This window comes from Daktulosphaira vitifoliae, unplaced genomic scaffold, assembly GCF_025091365.1.
Source record: "Daktulosphaira vitifoliae isolate Bord-2020 unplaced genomic scaffold, ASM2509136v1 Scaffold_1, whole genome shotgun sequence".
In the NCBI taxonomy this organism is placed as follows: Eukaryota; Metazoa; Arthropoda; class Insecta; order Hemiptera; family Phylloxeridae; genus Daktulosphaira; species Daktulosphaira vitifoliae.
This window is the reverse complement of record NW_026099572.1, coordinates 30,819,923-30,841,096: the sequence shown is the minus strand read 5'-3', so window position 1 is coordinate 30,841,096 and position 21,174 is coordinate 30,819,923. Positions and strand designations below refer to the sequence as shown.

At 28.7% G+C, this 21,174-nt stretch overlaps 1 protein-coding gene across 6 annotated transcripts in view; it reads left to right on the top strand.

Annotated features, from left to right (window-relative positions):
* The window catches only part of LOC126893894 (fibrillin-2-like), a 47,943-nt gene that overhangs the window by 8,470 nt on the left and 18,299 nt on the right, over nucleotides 1-21,174 (top strand). For 4 of the 6 annotated variants that reach the window (XR_007701284.1, XR_007701285.1, XM_050664436.1 and 1 more), the window contains exons 3-29: nucleotides 4,031-4,345; nucleotides 4,662-4,757; nucleotides 5,042-5,236; nucleotides 5,312-5,566; nucleotides 5,798-5,953; nucleotides 6,029-6,217; nucleotides 6,305-6,427; nucleotides 6,489-6,611; nucleotides 6,880-7,131; nucleotides 7,186-7,311; nucleotides 9,043-9,258; nucleotides 10,607-10,806; nucleotides 10,875-11,055; nucleotides 11,114-11,283; nucleotides 11,728-11,863; nucleotides 11,919-12,130; nucleotides 12,190-12,340; nucleotides 12,484-12,609; nucleotides 16,181-16,306; nucleotides 16,374-16,499; nucleotides 16,578-16,659; nucleotides 17,024-17,190; nucleotides 17,255-17,445; nucleotides 17,568-17,702; nucleotides 17,789-17,966; nucleotides 19,327-19,440; nucleotides 19,694-19,828. Coding sequence is in view for 4 of the 6 variants with exons in the window: in XM_050664436.1 (XP_050520393.1) it covers nucleotides 4,031-4,345; nucleotides 4,662-4,757; nucleotides 5,042-5,236; nucleotides 5,312-5,566; nucleotides 5,798-5,953; nucleotides 6,029-6,217; nucleotides 6,305-6,427; nucleotides 6,489-6,611; nucleotides 6,880-7,131; nucleotides 7,186-7,311; nucleotides 9,043-9,258; nucleotides 10,607-10,806; nucleotides 10,875-11,055; nucleotides 11,114-11,283; nucleotides 11,728-11,863; nucleotides 11,919-12,130; nucleotides 12,190-12,340; nucleotides 12,484-12,609; nucleotides 16,181-16,306; nucleotides 16,374-16,499; nucleotides 16,578-16,659; nucleotides 17,024-17,190; nucleotides 17,255-17,445; nucleotides 17,568-17,702; nucleotides 17,789-17,966; nucleotides 19,327-19,440; nucleotides 19,694-19,828 (4,476 nt within the window). In the remaining 2 variants the exon portion in view is untranslated. Of the gene's footprint in view, nucleotides 1-872; nucleotides 1,581-4,030; nucleotides 4,346-4,661; nucleotides 4,758-5,041; nucleotides 5,237-5,311; nucleotides 5,567-5,797; nucleotides 5,954-6,028; nucleotides 6,233-6,304; nucleotides 6,428-6,488; nucleotides 6,612-6,879; nucleotides 7,132-7,185; nucleotides 7,312-9,042; nucleotides 9,259-10,606; nucleotides 10,807-10,874; nucleotides 11,056-11,113; nucleotides 11,284-11,727; nucleotides 11,864-11,918; nucleotides 12,131-12,189; nucleotides 12,341-12,483; nucleotides 12,610-16,180; nucleotides 16,307-16,373; nucleotides 16,500-16,577; nucleotides 16,660-17,023; nucleotides 17,191-17,254; nucleotides 17,446-17,567; nucleotides 17,703-17,788; nucleotides 17,967-19,326; nucleotides 19,441-19,693; nucleotides 19,829-21,174 lie in introns of those variants that run through there. The other 2 variants (XM_050664437.1, XM_050664438.1) reach the window with 2 other exon arrangements.

The window sequence follows — 21,174 nt, the reverse complement described above, 5'->3', positions numbered from 1 at the left end:
TGTAGCTTTTGGAATAATCCACTATTTTTTTTTAAATTAAACACTATCTAAAGATTTGCATCGAAGTGTTTTTTTTTTATAGTGATTTCAATCACTGTCAGATATCATTATACTTGATCCAACCATGCTACGTCATCACTGTGCCGCGACGCCCCTGTGCTAGGTTTCTTAATATGACATTCGAACTTATTGTTAATAACACAAAATTGTGTTCAGACGACAGATTTACCATCTCTTCTGCTTGAACATAATTAAAATAAATACCTTTATTACGAAGATATTTAAAAGATCGGGAATTTTATTTGAGTCACTTAGACAGTATGTTGGTCTTCTAGTAGAAATAACCTCAGCTTTATTATAGTTAACTGATTTTAATAGTGAACGTTTTTTGAGGGTAATCAGTTTTGATACTCAATGAATATGCTTTTATCAACCCATTTAGCGGCCACCCCCAAAGGAGGAGGTCTCTTAACCATTTATTTTCCGGGACGGGTGGTTAGTTCATCGCTGGAGAGTGAGATGGCGACTCCAATTATCGAACTGATCTCTCGTTCGGTAAATGAAGTTGCCCGCGACCGAGTTTCGAACCTGAGGCAGTGCGCGTCAAGCACTGCCGCGTTACCGACTCGGTCACACCGTCCCAAATGAATTATAATTACCACCTACAATAAAATAGTTGTCTATGTTTTGAAAAACTCTTTAAATTTATTCAAGTTCACGCCACCTTGGCATATAATTGATTCACGATAGTCCGACACTTTATAGTCTGATACGTACAGTAGTCCGACTAGTCATCAATCTAGTATCTCACGAATCACCGTTAGTTCCTCGCTGTGTTCAGTAGCAATAACGTGAGTGTGCAGTTACTCTATTTGTGATATTATTACAGTTAACCCTACGTTTTTTATTATTAAGTGTGATGCAAGTACAAGTGGAAGCAATAAACGTAAGCATAAAACATTAAATCTTCTAGAAAAATGGGAAATTATAAAATGAAACTTCCACGGCTATTTCTCAAGTTTATGGTATAGGGCAAAAGATTATATAGAGAAAAATTATTTACCGACGAGAAGGAAGTCGCTAACTTTATTAAAAGTTTAAGCACTAAAATTTCAAAACATGGCCTGACGCCTGAACAGGTTTACAATGCCGATGACACCGGCCTAAACTGGCGTCAATTTCCAACAAAAACATTTGTAACAGGGGACGACAAAAAGGTTTCTAGAAGAAAGCTACAAAAAGGATCACTTTGATAGTATGCTCAAATGGCTCTGGGAGTCGTAAGTCAAAACTTCTAGCAGTCAGCAAAAGTAAAAACCCTCGATCTTTTAAAAACACAAAAATTGTAAATCTTCCAGTTGTTTATATGAATCAGCACCGAGCATGGGTGACCCAAGAAATCTGCTTTGACTGGTTTAAAAACAACTTTGTAAAAGAGGTAAAACAACAGTTGAAGTCTAAGAAACTGCCGTTAAAGGCTCTTTTACTGCTGGACAATGTTCCCGGACATCCAGACTCCGATGACTTGAAAATTAAAACAACTAAGAAGTTAGAAGATCAAGAAAAGGCTATGACTGAATGTATGCGTAAAAAAAAGGAACTTCGTTCCAAAAACAAATCATAGATTTTTTTAAGTTTTAGTTATTTTTTGTACAGTGTAAAGAAGATAGTTAGGCTTACGTTATTTATTTACCTTAATCTGTAAAACTGATTCATGTTGTGTTATTATTTTAATATTAAAAAAATTACTCTTCTTTTGTAAAAACTAAAGCTTGACATTATTATTTTGAATCTTTTCTAGTCAAATATTACATAAAAATACATCGTTAACGAGATTTTCAAACTTATACACTGCAACTTCAATTAATTAAAGCCAACCTTTGGTAATCCGACACCCCCGCGGTCCCGTAGTGTCAGACTATCGCGAGTCAACTGTAGACTGATATTTTTTACACCACATATGGGAGGTGGTTTATGCATTTAAAAAATTTTGAATCGAAACGTACGTGTTACTTGTTTATAAATCCATAATAATACATTATCGTACTGGAGTATAAAACTTTTTCAAATACGTCTAGGAATACTTTTTGAAATTATTGTAATAAATCTAAAACACATTTGTATACTTTTATTGTAAAAGTATTAAGTTTGTTTTTTATAAAATAACGAATTACTTTTAACTACTTATAATTATTTTTTTAAATATACAATATCGAATAAATGGAAAAGATTAGAATAGAAATTATAACAACACGAAAAAGATGATTTCTTACATAAAAATAACAATTTTTTTTTACTTTGTATGGGATATAGAGAACATAGAAGACAAGGTGTCTTGACAAATTTTTTTTAAACTTATATTAGGTATAGGGTCAGATTTTCAAATAATTTTTATAAAATGAAAGGAAAGTATCTGAGGTATTTACATAAAAAAAATTTTGTTTTACTGATTTTAAAAATTCTAAATTTTTTAAATAATATTAAATTTTAATATAATAGAATATATGTATGATAGCACTTGTACCAGGGTAAAAGCGTAGGAAGAGTATCAGAAGGTATTTGGGTAAGAGTAGGAGTGCACCAAGGTTCTACTTTAAGCCCTTATTTATTCTATATGGTGATGGATGAAATTACTAGAGAAATACAAGAAGAGGTGCAATGGTGCATGTTTTTTGCTGACGATATAGTGCTAATAGCAGAAAATAGGAAGAAAATTAATCAAAGGCTAGAGGTGTGGAGATCAGCTATTGAAGAAAAGGGTTTAAGATTAAGTAAAAGTAAGACAGAGTATATGGAGTACGAGTTTGATAAAGTAGAACACGAGGTAGGTGAAATGAGGAGATCAGTGACGATAGGCAAGGGTGTGATAGGAGAGGTGGAAAGTATTTAGGATCTGTTGTGAAAAAGAGCGGTGGTATTTACGAGGATATAGACATAGGAAAATGCGAGTGGTTCAAGCGGAGAGATACGTCTGGTTTTTTATGCAATAAAAGAATTCCAATGAGGCTGAAAGTTAAATCCTACAAGACTGAAGTCTGAAGTGAGACCAGCTATGATGTATGGTTCAGAGTGTTGGGCGGTTGATAAGAAAGTAGAGCAGAGAATGAGTGTAGCAGAGATGAGAATGCTTAGATGGATGAGTGGAGTGACTAGAAAAGATAGGATAAAGAAATAGCATATAGTAGGTGTAGCGTCAATCGTGGATAAGATGAGAGAAAATAGACTTAGATGGATGAGTGGAGTGACTAGAAAAGATAGGATAAAGAAATAGCATATAGTAGGTGTAGCGTCAATCGTGGATAAGATGAGAGAAAATAGACTTAGATGGATGAGTGGAGTGACTAGAAAAGATAGGATAAAGAAATAGCATATAGTAGGTGTAGCGTCAATCGTGGATAAGATGAGAGAAAATAGACTTAGATGGATGAGTGGAGTGACTAGAAAAGATAGGATAAAGAAATAGCATATAGTAGGTGTAGCGTCAATCGTGGATAAGATGAGAGAAAATAGACTTAGATGGTTTGGTCGGTTATGAGGAGTGAAGAATCGGAAGCTGTAAGAACAGTTATAGAAATGAATGTTGAAGGAAGAATAGGTAGACCTATTTAAAGAATTCTAATTTCTTTTTAGGTTCTACCATTTTTGAAACTTTTTTCAATTTTTAATGACATTATTTTCAACTATATACAATTTGTGATTTTTTACCCAATAATATTCATCATTTAGACCAAAAAAATTATAGCGATACACGAAAATTTTAAATGTTCATATTTGCATTGCAAGATATTTTTAATTCTTTTTTTTAAATAAGTATTTCTAAATATGTTATAAATTATAAAAATACCGATGCTCTTACTTGAAAAATTAATTTTTACATTTAAATGATGGTAATTAGAATAAATTTATATCCTTCAAAATCCTCGACTATAAAAATTCCATGATTTAGGTTCATTAATATTTTTTTTAAATTAGGTAAGGATATATTTTACAATATTAATAAAGATCCTACTAGAATATTCTATTTTTTTAGCGATTTGTAATAGACCATGTAATGGTGGACGATGTATTAAACCAAATATGTGTTTATGTGACGAGGGATCTATACGTCCGGCATGTTTGCCTGACGACTTCAGAGATTTCACGGTTACAAAGTCGATGGAAGATCAGCCCTCAGAAGGGTTCGAAAAATCTTCAAATAAAAGCACATCGACTACTGCAATATTAAGTAGCGTTAATACAGATGTCAGAAGTCAGACATGTAAGTTCCATTGTTTAAATGGCGGATCTTGCCAAGGAACGACTTGCCTTTGTCGGTATGGTTATACTGGTGAAACGTGCGCAAACCGTAAGTGTAAAATTAAGAAATTTTAATTTTTTAATCATAGTTGACCAATAATTAATATAATAATTAAAAAAAAAAAAATTTATTTTTGATTAATATACCCTCAAAAATTGAAANTTAATCATAGTTGACCAATAATTAATATAATAATTAAAAAAAAAAAAATTTATTTTTGATTAATAACATTTGTTACTATATAGTTTATTAAAAAAATGTTATAGATTTATATATAAATTGAAGTACGCTTTAAAATTCCATAATATTTATATATTAAATAAGTAAAAATATATTATTTTTTTTTTTTTTAATTTGTTTCCAGCTATTTGTAGAGATGGTTGTTTAAATGGTGGTCGATGTATTGGACCAGATAGGTGTGCATGCGTATATGGCTATGCTGGAAGGAGGTGTGAAGCCGGTTGGTAAACAATAAGTTATTAAAATTTAATCATATTTCAATATTTAACTTCATTTTTTAACATTTTAATAACATAGGATGATATTGAGTAAATTTATTAAATTTAATACTAATTATTAGTCTAATTTATAAAAGTTTTGTTTATAACTCTTGATATCATTGACGAGTAGTTGAAATAATAGTAGAATATTTTTTTTTTGTTAGATTATTTTTTTAAACTCATTATGTTCAAGTAATTTATTGAAATACGATATTATGAGAAAAGTTTTTTTGTTTTGTTTTAGATTATCGAATTGGTCCATGTTATACTAGAGTAGTAAATGACATGTGTCAAGGGCAATTAGAAGGAGTTGTATGTACTAAACAATTATGTTGTGCTACTATTGGTCTTGCATGGGGTCACCCATGTGAACAATGTTCACTAAGTTATGACTGTGATTTAGGGTTCTTAAAAAATGTGCATTCGAATCAGTGCATAGGTAAATTAGAGCTTAATGTAAATTTAAAGACGTGTAATTTTTTTAAACTTCTTATATTTTTTAATGTGTTTTTAGATATTGATGAATGTGAAGCCATACCAGGTATTTGTAAAGGAGGAGCTTGTGTAAATACAATTGGATCATTTAAATGTATATGTTCTGAAGGACGAATTCATAATTCAGTAACAAATATGTGTGATGATGAGAATGAGTGTAAAAAGGGAGATCCAAACATTTGTCAAAATGGATACTGTGTTAATACTGATAGCTCATATTACTGTATATGCAAACAAGGTTTTGTACCTACCAACGATCGAAAAGGATGTATTGGTAATATAGCTAGTTAATATAATTTTTTTAAAAATAAAAAAAAAGTATAGTAATTTATTTATTTACTAACATTTTTATTATAATACAATATATTATTTACAAATTATTTTATATATTTATGTATACTTAATATTAATTTTATTAAGTTATTATAAACATTTTTGTATGCAAAGTTATTTTGCATAACTTTTATACTTATAGTTTCATTGAAATAAGAAATCTTTATTTTAGATACTCAACAAGGTAATTGCTATACTAAAATTTCTCCAGATCAAGAATGTACAAGTCCTTTGCCAATTAAACTTTCGAAAAAAGATTGCTGCTGTGGAAAAGATATGGGAAAAGGCTGGGGAAATTTATGTGAACAGTGTCCAACTCAAGGAATGAGTAAATATTATGTTTTATAATAACATTTTAATTTTTAACATAATCGTACTCTAATCAATATAATTATTATCCTAGTTGAACATAATAAATTATGTTTGGGTGGTAAATTTAATCATACAGTTTTAAATTTGGTTGACGAATGCGCTTTAAGGCCTGAAATTTGTGGTAATGGAGGAAAATGCATTGATACAGTGGATGGTTATGCTTGTGAATGCCATCCTGGTTTCTCAAAGAGTCGTCATGAAGACTCGCAAGTGTGTGAAGGCTAGTTATCTATGTGTAAATAAAGATTAAAAATAAATGCATAGAAAAATATTATATTTTAATATTTTATATATGTTTTGTTTGCAGATATAAATGAATGTCTACAACAAGGTATTTGCAATAATGGTCAATGTAATAACACACCAGGTAGTTTTATTTGCTCATGCCCTTCGGGATATGACTTAGCATCCGATGGGAAACGTTGCATAGGTATAAATAAAAATAAATATTTCAAATTTATTAACATTATCTAATTATTCTATTTTTTCAGATCATAACGAATGTGAGCAAAATGGTATGTGTGCGAATGGAATATGTATTAATATACAGGGATCATTTCAGTGTAAGTGCAAAACAGGATTTGTCATGTCACAAACTGGACATTCCTGTACAGGTAAAATAATTTTAAAATAATAGTTAGGTATAAATTATAGTAATTATAATAATTATTGATTAATTTTTATAACTTCTTTTTTTGTAAGGGGACAGCAGAAATCATACTGTTATTTTCATATTAAATAATTCTTTTTGCTTAAAATGTAACTAAAAAAATTGACAAAATAGTTAATATACAAAATGAGTAAATGATTAAATTTTTGATTTGGGAAATTATTTGTACTTTATGTGCTTTCTTTTTTAATTAAACTAAATTACATTTTTAGACATTGATGAATGCTATGAAAATCCAAGAATTTGTTTGAATGGAAGATGTAGAAATACACCCGGATCTTATTTATGTGAGTGTCAAGTTGGATACAATGTGTCACCTGATGGTGCTTTTTGTGCAGACATCAATGAATGCGAAAGAAGGCCAGAACTCTGCAAGAACGGAAAATGTGCCAATACCGATGGATCATATAAGTGTCTTTGTGATTCTGGTTATCGTTTATCACCTGATCGTCAAAGTTGTATAGGTAAGTTATTCTATTTCACGATAGAATAATTCGATAAAATGTAATTTTTTTCAGATATTGATGAATGTTCAAATAATATAAACCCTTGTCAGAGTGGTAAATGTGTTAATACAGCTGGCAGTTTTCGCTGTGAATGTCAAAACGGCTTTTATTTAGGACCAGATGGACGTACATGTTTAGGTATATTTCAAGATAAAAATAAAATAATATAAATATATTAATATACTTCTTTAATCAGCTGTTTTCATATCTCGTATTCAATAATATCCATACATTTATTTTTTGATCTTCTTTTACATTTTCTTCCAATAATAGTTATGGAAATAGAATAGTTACTATTCTTACAATTTCTGATTCTTTTATCTTCATAACATGACCAAACCATCCAAGTGTATTTTCTCTTATCTTATCTAAGATTGACGCTACACCTAAACTCTCTCTTAAATTTTCGTTCTTTATCCTATATTCTCTAGCTACTCTACTCATCCATCTAAGAATTCTCATCTTTTCTACACTTATTTTGATTATCATTCTCTTCTTAACAGTCTAACAACTATACATCATAGTTAGTCCCATTATAGTCTTATAGAATTTACCTTTTAGTCTCATTAGAATTCTATTATCGCATAAAATACCAGACGCTTCTTTCCACTTCACTTACCCATACTTAGTCATTTATCTTGCATGTTCGTCAACATTACCGTTCTTTTGCACAACTGATCCTAAATATTTAAATCTTTCCACTTCTGCAATTACGTTCTCGCTTATTGTTACTCATCTCCTCATTTCACCTACCTCGTTTTGGTAATGTCGAATTTTGGTATTACTTTAGTAATAGAATCTAAGAGTAATAATTTATTAGATTTATTAGATAATTCTAAAAATAAAGTAGAAGAAGGGGAAAATCAGACATTTATAAAATACAATTTGAAAGTTGTAAAAAATGTTACGTAGGACAAACATAAAGAAATATAGAGCTTATGTTTAAAGATGACTTAAGAAACTTTAATAATCAAGAAGTTGATCAATTTCAGTGGCTGAATATTTATTAAAACATAATCACTTCAGTAAAACCATAAAACTAATTAAAAACATAAATAATTACAAAGAACTTAATATAAGGAAGGCAACAGAAATGTTTTAAAATAAGAACAATTTAATTGATTGGGATCTTGGCCCACTGAAAAATTCATTATTAAACTCGTGTAAACTGGCAAATTGTGATAATATTATTTAGTGATAAGGTTACTAGGTGTATATAAGAGGGCATTTTCTGGTCAGGATATCAGTATGTGTTTAGCGTTGATAATGGTAACATTGTTAACGAAATACATGTCTGCAATTTTTTAGTAATTTTTTGTGGCTTTTTTAGTTTAATATTTGGTATACTCCTACTCTTACCCTAGAATCTTATGTTATACCACCGGTACTTTTTACTCTGGTATAAATACCATCATACATATCCTCTGTCATATTAATATACCTTTTTAAGACTCCTTTTCTCATTAAAGCTCACTTAATATATCTGTTGGTACTTTATTACGCGGTTTCTCCAAATCTATAAATTCATTATACAGCTTTTTCATATTTTTCTATTAGTTATGTCAAACAGAAAATTGGCTCTTTAATATTTCTGCTAATTCTCTACTTCTACCAGTTCATGTCCCAACTTATCACGTACCTATTCTTACTTTACATTCTTTAGACCTTCTACGTGTCTAACTACTCTATTTCTTCTCATCTGTCCCCACGTACATTAAAAATGGAACAATTCCAACCTATGTTCTGTTCAGAACTCCTCATACTTTTTACACCAGCTGTAAACTTGTAGTATTCTGAATCCCCAATATACAGGAATACATACATTAATAAATATAAATTTTAAAACATTAATAAAAGTTATTATTTTAGATAATCTCCGTGATTTATGTTTCGCCAGTATTCAACAAGGTACATGTGTACAACCATTAAGTACACCAATAACGAAATCAAGTTGTTGTTGTTCACAATGTATGGCGGGCAATAAACTAGGATGGGGTTCTCCATGTTCAAAATGTCCATTATCAGATAATCCTGAATTTAATATACTTTGCCCTCAAGGATATGGAATGACATTCAATGGAGATGGTAAGTTTGTCTAAATAATTAGCTTAATATATTAGTAATTAGTAAATAAATTCACTATTTTATCGAATACACAGATAAAATATCAATCTGATTACTGATAAAATTTGGCCCTTCTAGTTTTTATTTTATTAAATAAACTATTTTTTTTACAATAATTCAACCAAATAATGTGTTTATATAGTAAATATTTTATTCTCTTAATAAAGATTATAATTTAGCTATCTGTTTCGTACGAGACAACNTTCTTAATAAAGATTATAATTTAGATATCTGTTTCGTACGAGACAACTAGACCGTAGGACGGCTATTTGTGCGCCGCACTAAAATGCCTTTTTACCTTAAGTCTGTTTAAATCGCTATTATTAAAGGGAAAGTGTCACCTGGGGGATGAGGGAATTACTGGTGGGGTGAAAGGGCATGAGAACTTTGAGTACAAGGGTTCAATAAACAAATATTAAGAATAAAGGCGTACAATGACCGAACAATTTGCCATTCAAGCGAAGGAGCTTGCTACGAAAAATATGACACATAAAACAATAAATTCATTGACTTACGATGATGAACTGTTCAAGGATGGTAATTGACAGGGAGGCCATCGATTTGCCGTGTTAGGTGAGTAAAGCAAAGACGCTAGAGATCAGCTGTCACACAATGTAATATAATCAACGGTTTTTCGTGCATCTGGTCCACTAGGTTTTTGCTAAAGGCGAAACAAACCCTATAGCTTAACACTTCAAATCAAAACTTTTTTATTACTCTACACAGCTATAATAAGACCTTTATTAACATATGCGTTTTCAGTATGGGCTGTATCACAAGCAAACTTAGCTAGACTACAAATTATACAAAAAAACATAATATAATAGAACTCCAATTATCCGAATTAATGGGGACCGGGACCCATTCACTGACTAATCAAAACAAACAATGACAGGTGACTGCAATGCGCCGGAACTGGAGTGGGAACTCTTACCACGTGTTGTGCCTACACTGACGCCGCGGACTTTGGACAAATTTTTTTCTGATTTTTTCTGAAAGTGATTCGGATAATCGGCGATTCGGATGGTCGGAGTTCGGATAATTGGAGTTCTACTGTATAAGGAATTAAGGGCTACAACTAACAATAAACATACTACTTTCTACATCATCCGACGGAAGCACGCACAACAATAATGACAGCTTCCGTCCAGTATGATTTCATAAGTTCAATTATTAAACTTGAATTATACGGTTTATAACAATATAGCATCATATTTTTAACTTAAATTAATTACTTTTTTTATTGTAAAAATATTATTATGTTAAAACAAATAAAATAAATAAAATTTTAAAAAATTATGTAATGCAGATATAAATGAATGTGCGCAAAACCCGGCTATTTGTTTGAATGGAGCTTGTGAAAATATCATTGGAAATTATCGATGCATTTGTAATGCAGGTTATGAAGTGGATGACACTGGTAAATTGTGTAGAGATATAAATGAGTGTGAAATAGATGAAACAATATGTAATGGAGGACAATGTCGTAATACACCCGGAAGTTTTCAAGTAAGCCTATATTTTGGTTAAAAAGAATTAATTCTTTTATTTCATTTAATCGCAATATTTTATTTCAGTGTACTTGTCCATTGGGGACAGTATTAAATACAAAAAGTCAAGCCTGTGAAGATGTCGATGAATGCGTAGAATTGGGTCAAAATGCTTGTTTAGCTGGGCAATGTATAAACACAGTGGGTTCTTTTGAATGTGAATGCGCACCAGGAACCATACTAGACAGTACTGGAAGAGTTTGTTTAGGTAAATTTGTATTTTTATTTTAAATTAACTCAACATTATTAATATTAAATTTTTGTAGATAACCGCCGTGGTTCATGTTGGACTCGTATAATTGCTGGTAGGTGTGAAAATAATTTAGTTCAACTAACAAAAAAATCAGATTGCTGTTGTTCAATTGGATTGGCTTGGGGTAGTCCATGTGAGCTATGTAAATTAGAAGACTGTGGTGAATGTAACAAAGGATTCATGGTGATTAACAGGCTTGTGATGTATTCGTCATTAAGTATTTTGAACATTTTTATAACTTAATTATTACCTAATAGTAAATTGGTAAAATTCATAATCATAATAATACAATTTATATAAACCAAATTTTGACAAATCTTTATAACATTTTGATTTTTTATTGAGTATTGCCAAATTATACATTTTTTGTGTAATTTAAATTTTGACGTTTAATGAAAATAAAATGAGTGAAGGGGTTAAAAATATTGATACCATATAATTTATGTTGGGGAGTGAGAATACTCTAGATATTTAATAAATTTGTAGTATTTTACAAGTACTATAAAAATCAATAGCATCCTTTTAATAAGTGTTTATAATACTAGTGTTCAAATATTAAACAAGGAGTATTTTACACAACCTTAGTAAATAATCTTAATAATATAGCTGTGAATTTTTGTTTGATAGGGTGTAGGAAAAATCTGTCACGATATAAATGAATGTGAATTAAGTCCTGGAGTTTGTCGAGGCGGAGGAATTTGTGTCAATACGGAAGGATCATTTACATGTATTTGTCCTCCAGGCTTAACCTTAGATACAACTGGTTGGTCAAATTTTTCATAGATTTATCAACAATTAAAAAAAAATTTTATGTATAGGTACTGTTTGTTTGGATGTTAGAGAAGAAAAGTGTTACACTGATTATAAACATGGAACTGGAGTTAATTCGATTGATGGATTATATTCTCGAGGTACTTGTTGTTGTTCTGGAATAGGTAGAGCTTGGGGAGGAGGAACAGAAGGGGCTATAACTAAAAGTGAAAGTTGTCCAAGACGTGGTAGTCCAGAGTTTATTGATTTATGCCCTAAAGTTAGTCAACTTTATAATTCTATTTACTTTAAAATTCTACAAACTGATTATAAAATTAGGGTCCAGGATTTTTTGATCGTAAAGATATTAATGAATGCATTGAATTTCCTGGAATATGTAGCAATGGTAGATGCAAAAATACTATGGGAGGATTTACATGTAAATGTAGCCAAGGATATGCTTTAGATGATACTGGTATTCGTTGCATTGGTAAAAACAATATTTGTATATTACATTATTTATTAATTCATAAATAATATAGGTATTCTATTATTTCAATTTAATTTATTATCTTGTATGATTAAAATTTTAAATTAATATAGTTATTCCTTAACTGTTGTTAAAATTTACAGACATTGATGAATGCAATATAATGCATGGTGTTTGTGGAGATGGCGAATGTCAAAATATTCCTGGTAGTTTTATATGTAAATGTAAAGAAGGATTCGAAACTTCACAACTGATGCAAGTTTGTATGGGTAAATAAGTATTCAATGACCACTAATAAATAACTAATATCCTTTGACTATTTAGACGAAGTAAACAACTTACTTAGCTCATTCGGAAACACGTCATGCTTCGATGCATAGACACCGAGGTTCGATTCTATTGTGCTGAGCTATGTAGGTCTTTACATTCTCTTTAACACAAGCATAGTTTTTCAAAGAAGACGTTAAAGATTGTATGTCACATACTATATGAAAACAGATTGCTCACTCAGCCCGATAACAAAACAGTGCTTCGATGTAAAACCATATGTATGAGCGCAAAAATTATTTTATTTTAATTTATTATTAAATCTGCTGTAAAATATAAATATTATTAAATTCCGTAAAAACTCATGATTATCGAAATAATTTATTTTAATATATCATCGAATCAAGGTATTAAACCCATAAACCTTCATTTAGTCAAATTTATTACCTTATCATGGTTACAATTCGTTAAATTAGTCATAAAAATGAAGTAATTCTAAGTTTTTTTTATGCAAATTATTAACTACTTAAATTTGGCTTGAGCAATTTTAATTGTTTTTGTATACGATTACAAAACATGGATGAAGTATAATTGCGGGCTTTCTATTTTTGTGGGATCTGAGATAAAATTTATTTCAAAAAGAAACTATTTTAAGTAATAATTGGAATTACTTTTATATTTAAGTTTTAGCAATACAAGTTTCCGTTTTTTCATGTTTGTTAAAAAAAAAATTATTTATATTTTTAACCCCCACGTTTGCTTAAATCTATAAAAAATATGTGTTTTTGAATAGTTTTTCATAGAATAATAGTTTAATAGAATATAATCATTCAATTTCTTTTTATGTATAACATTCTAAGTGTAACTTAAATATTAATTTATGCTCATATTTTCCCTGGCCATTTGAAAAAATGAAAGTTTTTTTGGCAGCTCCAATATTTAGTTAAAGTTTTATAGCTGGAATGGAGACGTATCTAGCCATCAATAAATAAAATTTAATGGTGGCTAGATTGATTTAGGATGTATCAAGTACACGCTAAAAAGATGAAATATTATTAAGATTATATATCGTATATTGTTGTGACAATCCATGCGTACTTACGACAAATTACAGTTTCATATTATAGATAAAACTAACTAAACGTTGACAAAAATAACAAACTTTACACAAAATTTCAACTTTAATACAAATTAAACACAATATTTATAATGTCAGTTAATATTTAAAAAAAATTGTTGTCATTTTAAATCCCCCCCGGTGGGCTGGTAAAGGGTTAAATTTATAAAAAAAATATATCAAATGATAGGTAAAGACATCAAGCATCTATATAAAAAAAAAAAATTTACTGATCTATACATTTTCCAAAAAGTTTTAGCATTATTAAGTTAAAAACATAAAAAAGAATTATTTTACAAAAATCGTAATTTTTTTATTAACTTTGATGTCTATCTTCACCACAAAGACAAGTCCAGAGGTCAAATTTTTTTTTTCTATAATAAAGTATATTACATTACCTTTAATTTTAGATATATATAAAAGTGTCAGTATTTCCAGAACACTTTCAAAAATTAAGTTGAAAAAGTTCTACATTCTATATGCATTTTTATGTTTTGAACCCCCCCTGTATAAAGGGAAATTTAAAAAACGGTTTGATTTAAAAAAAAAGTGTGTCAAATTAAAGAGGTATTTTTTAAAAAAGTTATAGCACTTTAAAGTTAAAAATGTAAAATACAAAATCGAGAATTTTCATACAATAATAACATTTGGTAGCCATTTTCACGTGAAGATAAAATAAAGTTCCACATTTTTTTTTCCATAATAAATTATATTACACTACTTTTAATTTTAGATATATATAAAAGACCTTCCGGAACACTTTCAAAAGTTAAGCTGAAAGAGTTAATTTTTTGTGAAAAAGTTGTCATTTTTAACCCCCCTCTGTGGGCAGATAAAGGGTTAAATTTATAAAAATAATATACCAAATGATAAGTGAAGACATCAATCATCTATAAAAAATAACAAACGGTAGCACAGTGGGGTCGAGGCACAGTGTAGACAAGGCATAGATGGGATAAGTATAGATGATATTTGACAGTGATTAAAATCACTATCATAAGAAACGCTTCGATGCAAATCTGTAGATAGTGTTTCATTTAGAGAAATTGGTGGATTATTCCAAAAGCAACATCAACTCTTATTTCTTTGATAATATCCTAATTAGTAATTCATTGATTTTAAAATATAATATATGAATAAATACTAATTATAATTATTAAATTTAGTATAAAAATAAAAAAGTGAAAAAAATTTAATAAGTTTAATTTTTCATGTCTTATGACCTTTATTCTATGTCAATTAAATTATATAATATTCATGAAAGTCAATATATTCTCCTAATAAGATATTTTAAAATAAAATAAAATACAAAACCTAGAATTTTAATAGAAAAATAGCATATTATTGAATACGGTAGCCATTTGCGCATAGAAGATAGGTCGTCGGGACAAATTTTTTTTTCCATTTTATAGTACATAAAATAAGCTTTAATTTGATATATGTTTAAAGGACGCAGTATTTCCGGAACATTTTCAAAAANATGTTTGAAGGACGCAGTATTTCCGGAAAATGTTCAAAAGTTAAGTTGAAAATGTTAGTTTTTGTAAAAAAGTTACTATTTTAAATCCCCCCCAATGAGCAGGTTAAGTGTTAGATTTTCAAAAAAATGATATCAAATGAAAGGGAAATATCTAAGGTTTTAGTATAAAAATAAATTATGTTGATTTGTTTATTTTTAAAAAGTTATGGAAGTTTTAAGAAAAAAAAGTGAGAAAAATGACAAAATTTACCGATTTTTAAATTTGTAATTTTTTTAGATATTTTCCCCATTTGCGGGGAACGAGAGAAAATTTTTCAATTTTTAAGTGTAATGTCTTTAACTAGATACAATTTGTGATCTATTGACGTATTGTTGAAAGAAATCCGTTCGGTGAGAGCTGAGAAAAAGTGGCAACAGACAAAAAAAAAAAAACATATCATAGTAAAATTAATACCTTCTCAGATTCGCATCGAAGCTAAAACACTTGAAAATTATTTTATTTCGATTGCTGAGTACAAAAAAGAATATGTTATGTAATAATATGGTAATGTTTTCGACTAGATACGATTTGTGATATTTTGACGTATCATTGAAAGAAATCCGTTCGGTGAGAGCTGAGAAAAAGTGGTAACAAACACAAAAAAAAAACACATCTTAGTAAAACTAATACCTTCTCAGCTTCGCATCGAAGCTAAAATAAGTACATAAACAATTATAATTAACTATCGTTTAATCAATTAAAATACAAAAATGTATTGTAATTATAATTTTTGTAATTGATAGAATAAACATTATTGTAAAATATTTGCACATTAATGTAAAATTGTACAATGACTTACACTGTTGAAACTGCTGATAATTAGGGAGCTTGATTTTTTTTGTGTTATTCTCGATTGAAAAAGCTACTTGTTTTCATATAGTTGTGGATAAAGAGAGAAATATTAATAATAATAATGATAATTTTATGTTATGACAGATATTGATGAATGCGAGAGAACCTCTGGATTATGTCGTGGTGGTACTTGTAAAAACACTCCGGGTAGTTTTAAGTGTGAATGTCCGCCAGGTCATGAGTTATCTACTGATAAACAAAGTTGTAAAGGTGAATATAGATAAAGTTATTTTTGGTTTATAAAATATTATTTTTGATATTTTAAAATTATCATTAGATATTGATGAATGTTCAATAACTAGTGGAATATGTTCAAATGGTGTATGTGAAAATATGATGGGAACTTACCAATGTGTTTGTGATGAAGGTTATAGACAAACTGATCAAAAGTTTTACTGTGAAGGTGAGCAAATTCAATTATTTTTGGAGTATTTAACAAAATTATTCAGCACATGAATATTATCTTGAAATATATTTTTAGATATTGACGAGTGTCTAATCAATAATGGCGGTTGCTCATCAGTTTGTATCAATATGCCTGGTAGCTTTATGTGTTCTTGTAGGTATGTTATATGAAGAAATAAAAAATATAATAGAACCAAAGTACTTTATTTATAAATAAATCTAAAATACAACATTTCTTTATTATGTAAACAATTTTTTTACGTTTTTATAAACTTAAAGATTATTGTAGTATTATCTAGTGAGAAATTTTCTTAATTTATATACTTTAAATCGAAATCCATTGTCAATGTAAAAGAATTTCTGAATTATTTTTTTACTTAGTAACAGTAGTCACTCTTAATTGAATTATATAAATCTTGAATTATTAATAAATCAGACAATATCGCGTACTGACTATGTCAAATCTCTTAAAAAAAAAAATAATTATTCTTATTACAGTGAAAATAATTTTATTTTTTTAAGGGCTGGATATATGTTGTTAGGCGATAAACGAACATGTGCCGACATCAATGAATGTGATGTAAATCCAAGAGTATGTAATGGTGGTACATGCAATAATACTTTAGGAAGTTTCATATGTTCATGTTCTGGAGGATTATTAATAGGGCCCAATGGATCATCATGTTTAGGTAAATGTTTTATTTTGTTTTTCTCAGCAAATAAAATATTAGTAATAATAATTTTCTTCATCAGATATTAACGAGTGCGAAAAAAAGGATGTATGTGGTAATGGATTATGTAGTAATACAATAGGATCGTTTACATGTCGTTGTGAAGAAGGATATTCAGTCAAATTAGATTCCGAACCAACATGTACAGATGACGACGAATGCGAAATGGGTACTCATAAGTGCGATATAAATGCAGCTTGTATAAACAATCCAGTAATTATACAAAACGAATACTTAACCTTGATAATTTTAATTTTTTTGCGTATTTTATCATATACTTTTGTATATGTATGTCGATAAATAAATAGTTATCAACTTTTGTTTTGTAATTTTAGGGGTCATACAGTTGTAGATGTCAAGATGGTTTTACTGGTAATGGTTATAACTGTATGGATATAAATGAATGTTTAACAAATAATGGTGGCTGTGATCAAAATGCACAGTGTCAAAATGAAGATGGAACATTTAAAGTAAGAGAAATATAATATATTAATTATTTTTGTTCAAAAAAAATTATTTTATTATTATAACCGAAATGAATTTTTAAACAAATCAGTGTGTTTGTGATGATGGTTTTCGTGGTGATGGATATATATGTACAGATATCGATGAATGTTTAGAAGATTCAACATTGTGTGAAAATGGTCATTGCCTTAACTATCCAGGTTCATATCGATGTGAATGTGAAATGGGTTTTATTAATCCTGATGACAAAAATGAAAAGTCTTGTATTGGTAAGAGTTGTAAAATTGTAAATTATCAAAAATTTTCATATTAAATTAATTATATAAAATAAAGAAATTAGTATAGTACAGTAAATTAATTTTCTAGAGAATTTTTTAAATATTTAGAACCCGAACAGTAAAAGAAATTTTATTTTCAAAAAAAATATTGGAACCTTTAAAAATGAAGGTTTTTTAACGGTTAGTAGGTTTTTATTTATACAATGACATATAGTACCACTGTTAAGATATTTGTGTAGTAGTTCAAAACTTAATCAATAAATTTCAACTGTAAAAAATTGTATATGACTATAGGGTTTTTAATTAGATAATTGGTAAAATACATATGCGGATGATGTGGTACTAATGAGCAATTCATACGATAATTTAAGTTCTCTATACTCTCGTTTCGAGGAAAATGCAAAGAAAGTGGAATTACAAGTAAACGAGAAAAATCAGAATAGATGTTTATGATTAGAAGAGGGAGTGCGGTCGTTTTTCCTCACCTGAAAGTTGATAGATNTCGAGGAAAATGCAAAGAAAGTGGAATTATAAGTAAACGAGAAAAATCAGAATAGATGTTTATGATTAGAAGAGGGAGTGCGGTCGTTTTTCCTCACCTGAAAGTTGATAGATATGAGTTTAGTAGAGCCAAAGAAGTTAAGTACCTGGGTTCAATGTTAACAGAAAAAAATGAGACTGATTAAAAACTAGCACTAAGAATTCTATCAAGAAATAAATGCTTCTATGAACTCACCAAAATATTAGGATCACGATATCTGTTAATAGAAATGAAGATATAATTATCAGGCTAAGGCCTGGCCACTAAGAAAGACTGAGGAAAGGAAATTTCTGGTTTTTGAAAAGAAAGTTTTAAGGAAGATTTTTGGACCTGTTAAAGACAGAGAAACGGGAAAATGGAGAACAAGAAAAAATGTGGAGCTTGAAAGGATGTTCCGGAAAGAAAATATGTTAAGCGTAATTAGAAACTGAAGACTTCAATGGGCTGTTCATGCTATGCGAAGCCAGAACCATCTTATAATGATGACCATGGACGATAACCCAGTTGGTAAGAGACCACTGGGAAGACCACGATTGAGATGAGAAACACTAAACGGAGGACGGGATTTGAAAACAAGAGCGGGGGATAGGGAAGGCTAGAGGATTGGATGTGTGATGGGATGGTCTTGATGGCCGGAAATCCCAGAAGAAAGAAGAAAAGAAATAAAAAATAAAAAATAAAAAATAGAAAATGAATGCTTACTATGATATTAAAATACTTTTAGTTTTCATGGACAGAAATAAAAAATTAATTTTTTTATTTTTTTAACTAAATTTATGTTCTTGACTATATATATATATATTTTTTTAGATATAAATGAATGTCAAATATTTAATAATCTATGTGTTTTTGGAATTTGTGAAAATATATTTGGTACGTTTAGATGTGAATGCAATAATGGATATACTTTGGACAGTACTGGTGGTAAAAATTGTTTAAGAAGTATCAATAATTCGTTAATTTTTAATTAAAGCGACAAAAATTATTATTATATAATGTATCTTTAATAGTACATTTATTATAATATTTTTTAATAAGTAGATATATTTTTTCATTATTTTAAATAAAAAAACAAGTCACTTTAATATCTTAAATTATAGATGCATAAAATAAAATTAGGTCGACGTGTTCTTAGTGCTATAACTTAATTGTAATAGTTCATTTTTAATATTTACAGGTAATTGTACAGACGTAAATGAATGTGAAAGTCCACAAGTATGTTTATATGGCAATTGTGTAAATAATGAAGGAAATTACACTTGTTTATGTCCTTCAAATTATGAATTAGTAGCCTCCGGAAACGCTTGTGTTGGTAATATTTTACTAAAATTATAATAAAAATTAGGAATTGAATACCATTAAAGTTAAAACCTAAAATTAAAAAAAAAGTAATTCTCAATACCATGTACAGGATGTTTTTTTCTCAATTATTTACAGAATAAATATTATTTAAACATTTTTTTTAGCTTTGATGCGAAGCTGAGAAGGTATTAATTTTAATATGATGTAGTATTATTTTTAATTTTTTGTGTCTGTTGGTAATTTATCTCGACTCTTACTAAACCGATTTTTCTCAACAATGCATCAAAAGATCACAAATCGTATCTAGTTGAAGACATTATTCTTAAAAATTCAATATTTTTCTTTCGTTCTTCGTAAATGGTGGAAAACCCGCAAAAAAATATGATTTTTAAAGTCTGTAAATTATTGATATTTTTTTCTTAAAACTATCATAACTTTTTCAAAAATTAACAAATAAAAATAATTTTTTTTTAAATATAAAATTTAGGTATTTTGCTTTTATTTCATATAATTTTTTTGATATTCTGACTTTTTACCTATCCACAATGAGGTATTCAAAATAGCAACTTTTGTACAAAAGTCAAATTTTTCAACCTTCGAAATTAAACAAAAAATTTTATTTTCGTGTAAAAAATCAATGTTACTTGGGTACATAAAACTGCCATAATTTTTTGAAAAATAATCAAAGTAATTATATTATTTTGAAACTTTAGATATTTACCTTTAATTTGATATAAATTTTTGATAATCTGACCCTTTACCTGCCTGCAAGGGGAGATTCCAAGTAGCAACTTTTTTTTATAAAACTAAACTTTTTCAACGTAACTTTTGAAAATGTTCCAGAAATACTGTGTTCCTTAAACATATTTTAAATTAAATTTAATGTTACGTACTACAAATTAAAAAAAAAAGTTATCCCGACAACCTATATTCTATGTGCAAGTGGCAGTCGAAGTTGAACAAATAATAGGAATTAACTTTGCTTTTGGAGTAACCCACCAATTTGTTAAAATTAAACACTATCTACAAATTTGCATCAAATCGTTTCTTATGATAGTGATTTTAATCACTGTCAGATATCATCTATACTTGTCCAGCAATGCCACGACCCCACTGTACTACCGTTTTACGAATGAGATTATAAAACTTATTATAATTCTCAAACTCTATCTTATGGACGGATAAGACAAACGGAAATATAAATCATACCTAACTATCAACTTAAAAAAAATAATAAAATATTATTTAGGTACAAAAATTAAATTTTTAATAATTAATAATATGATGGCAGTCTCAATGAAAAATTTCTTGATATCTTGGTGGTCCAATCCAACTGTTTTCTTGACTATAACATGA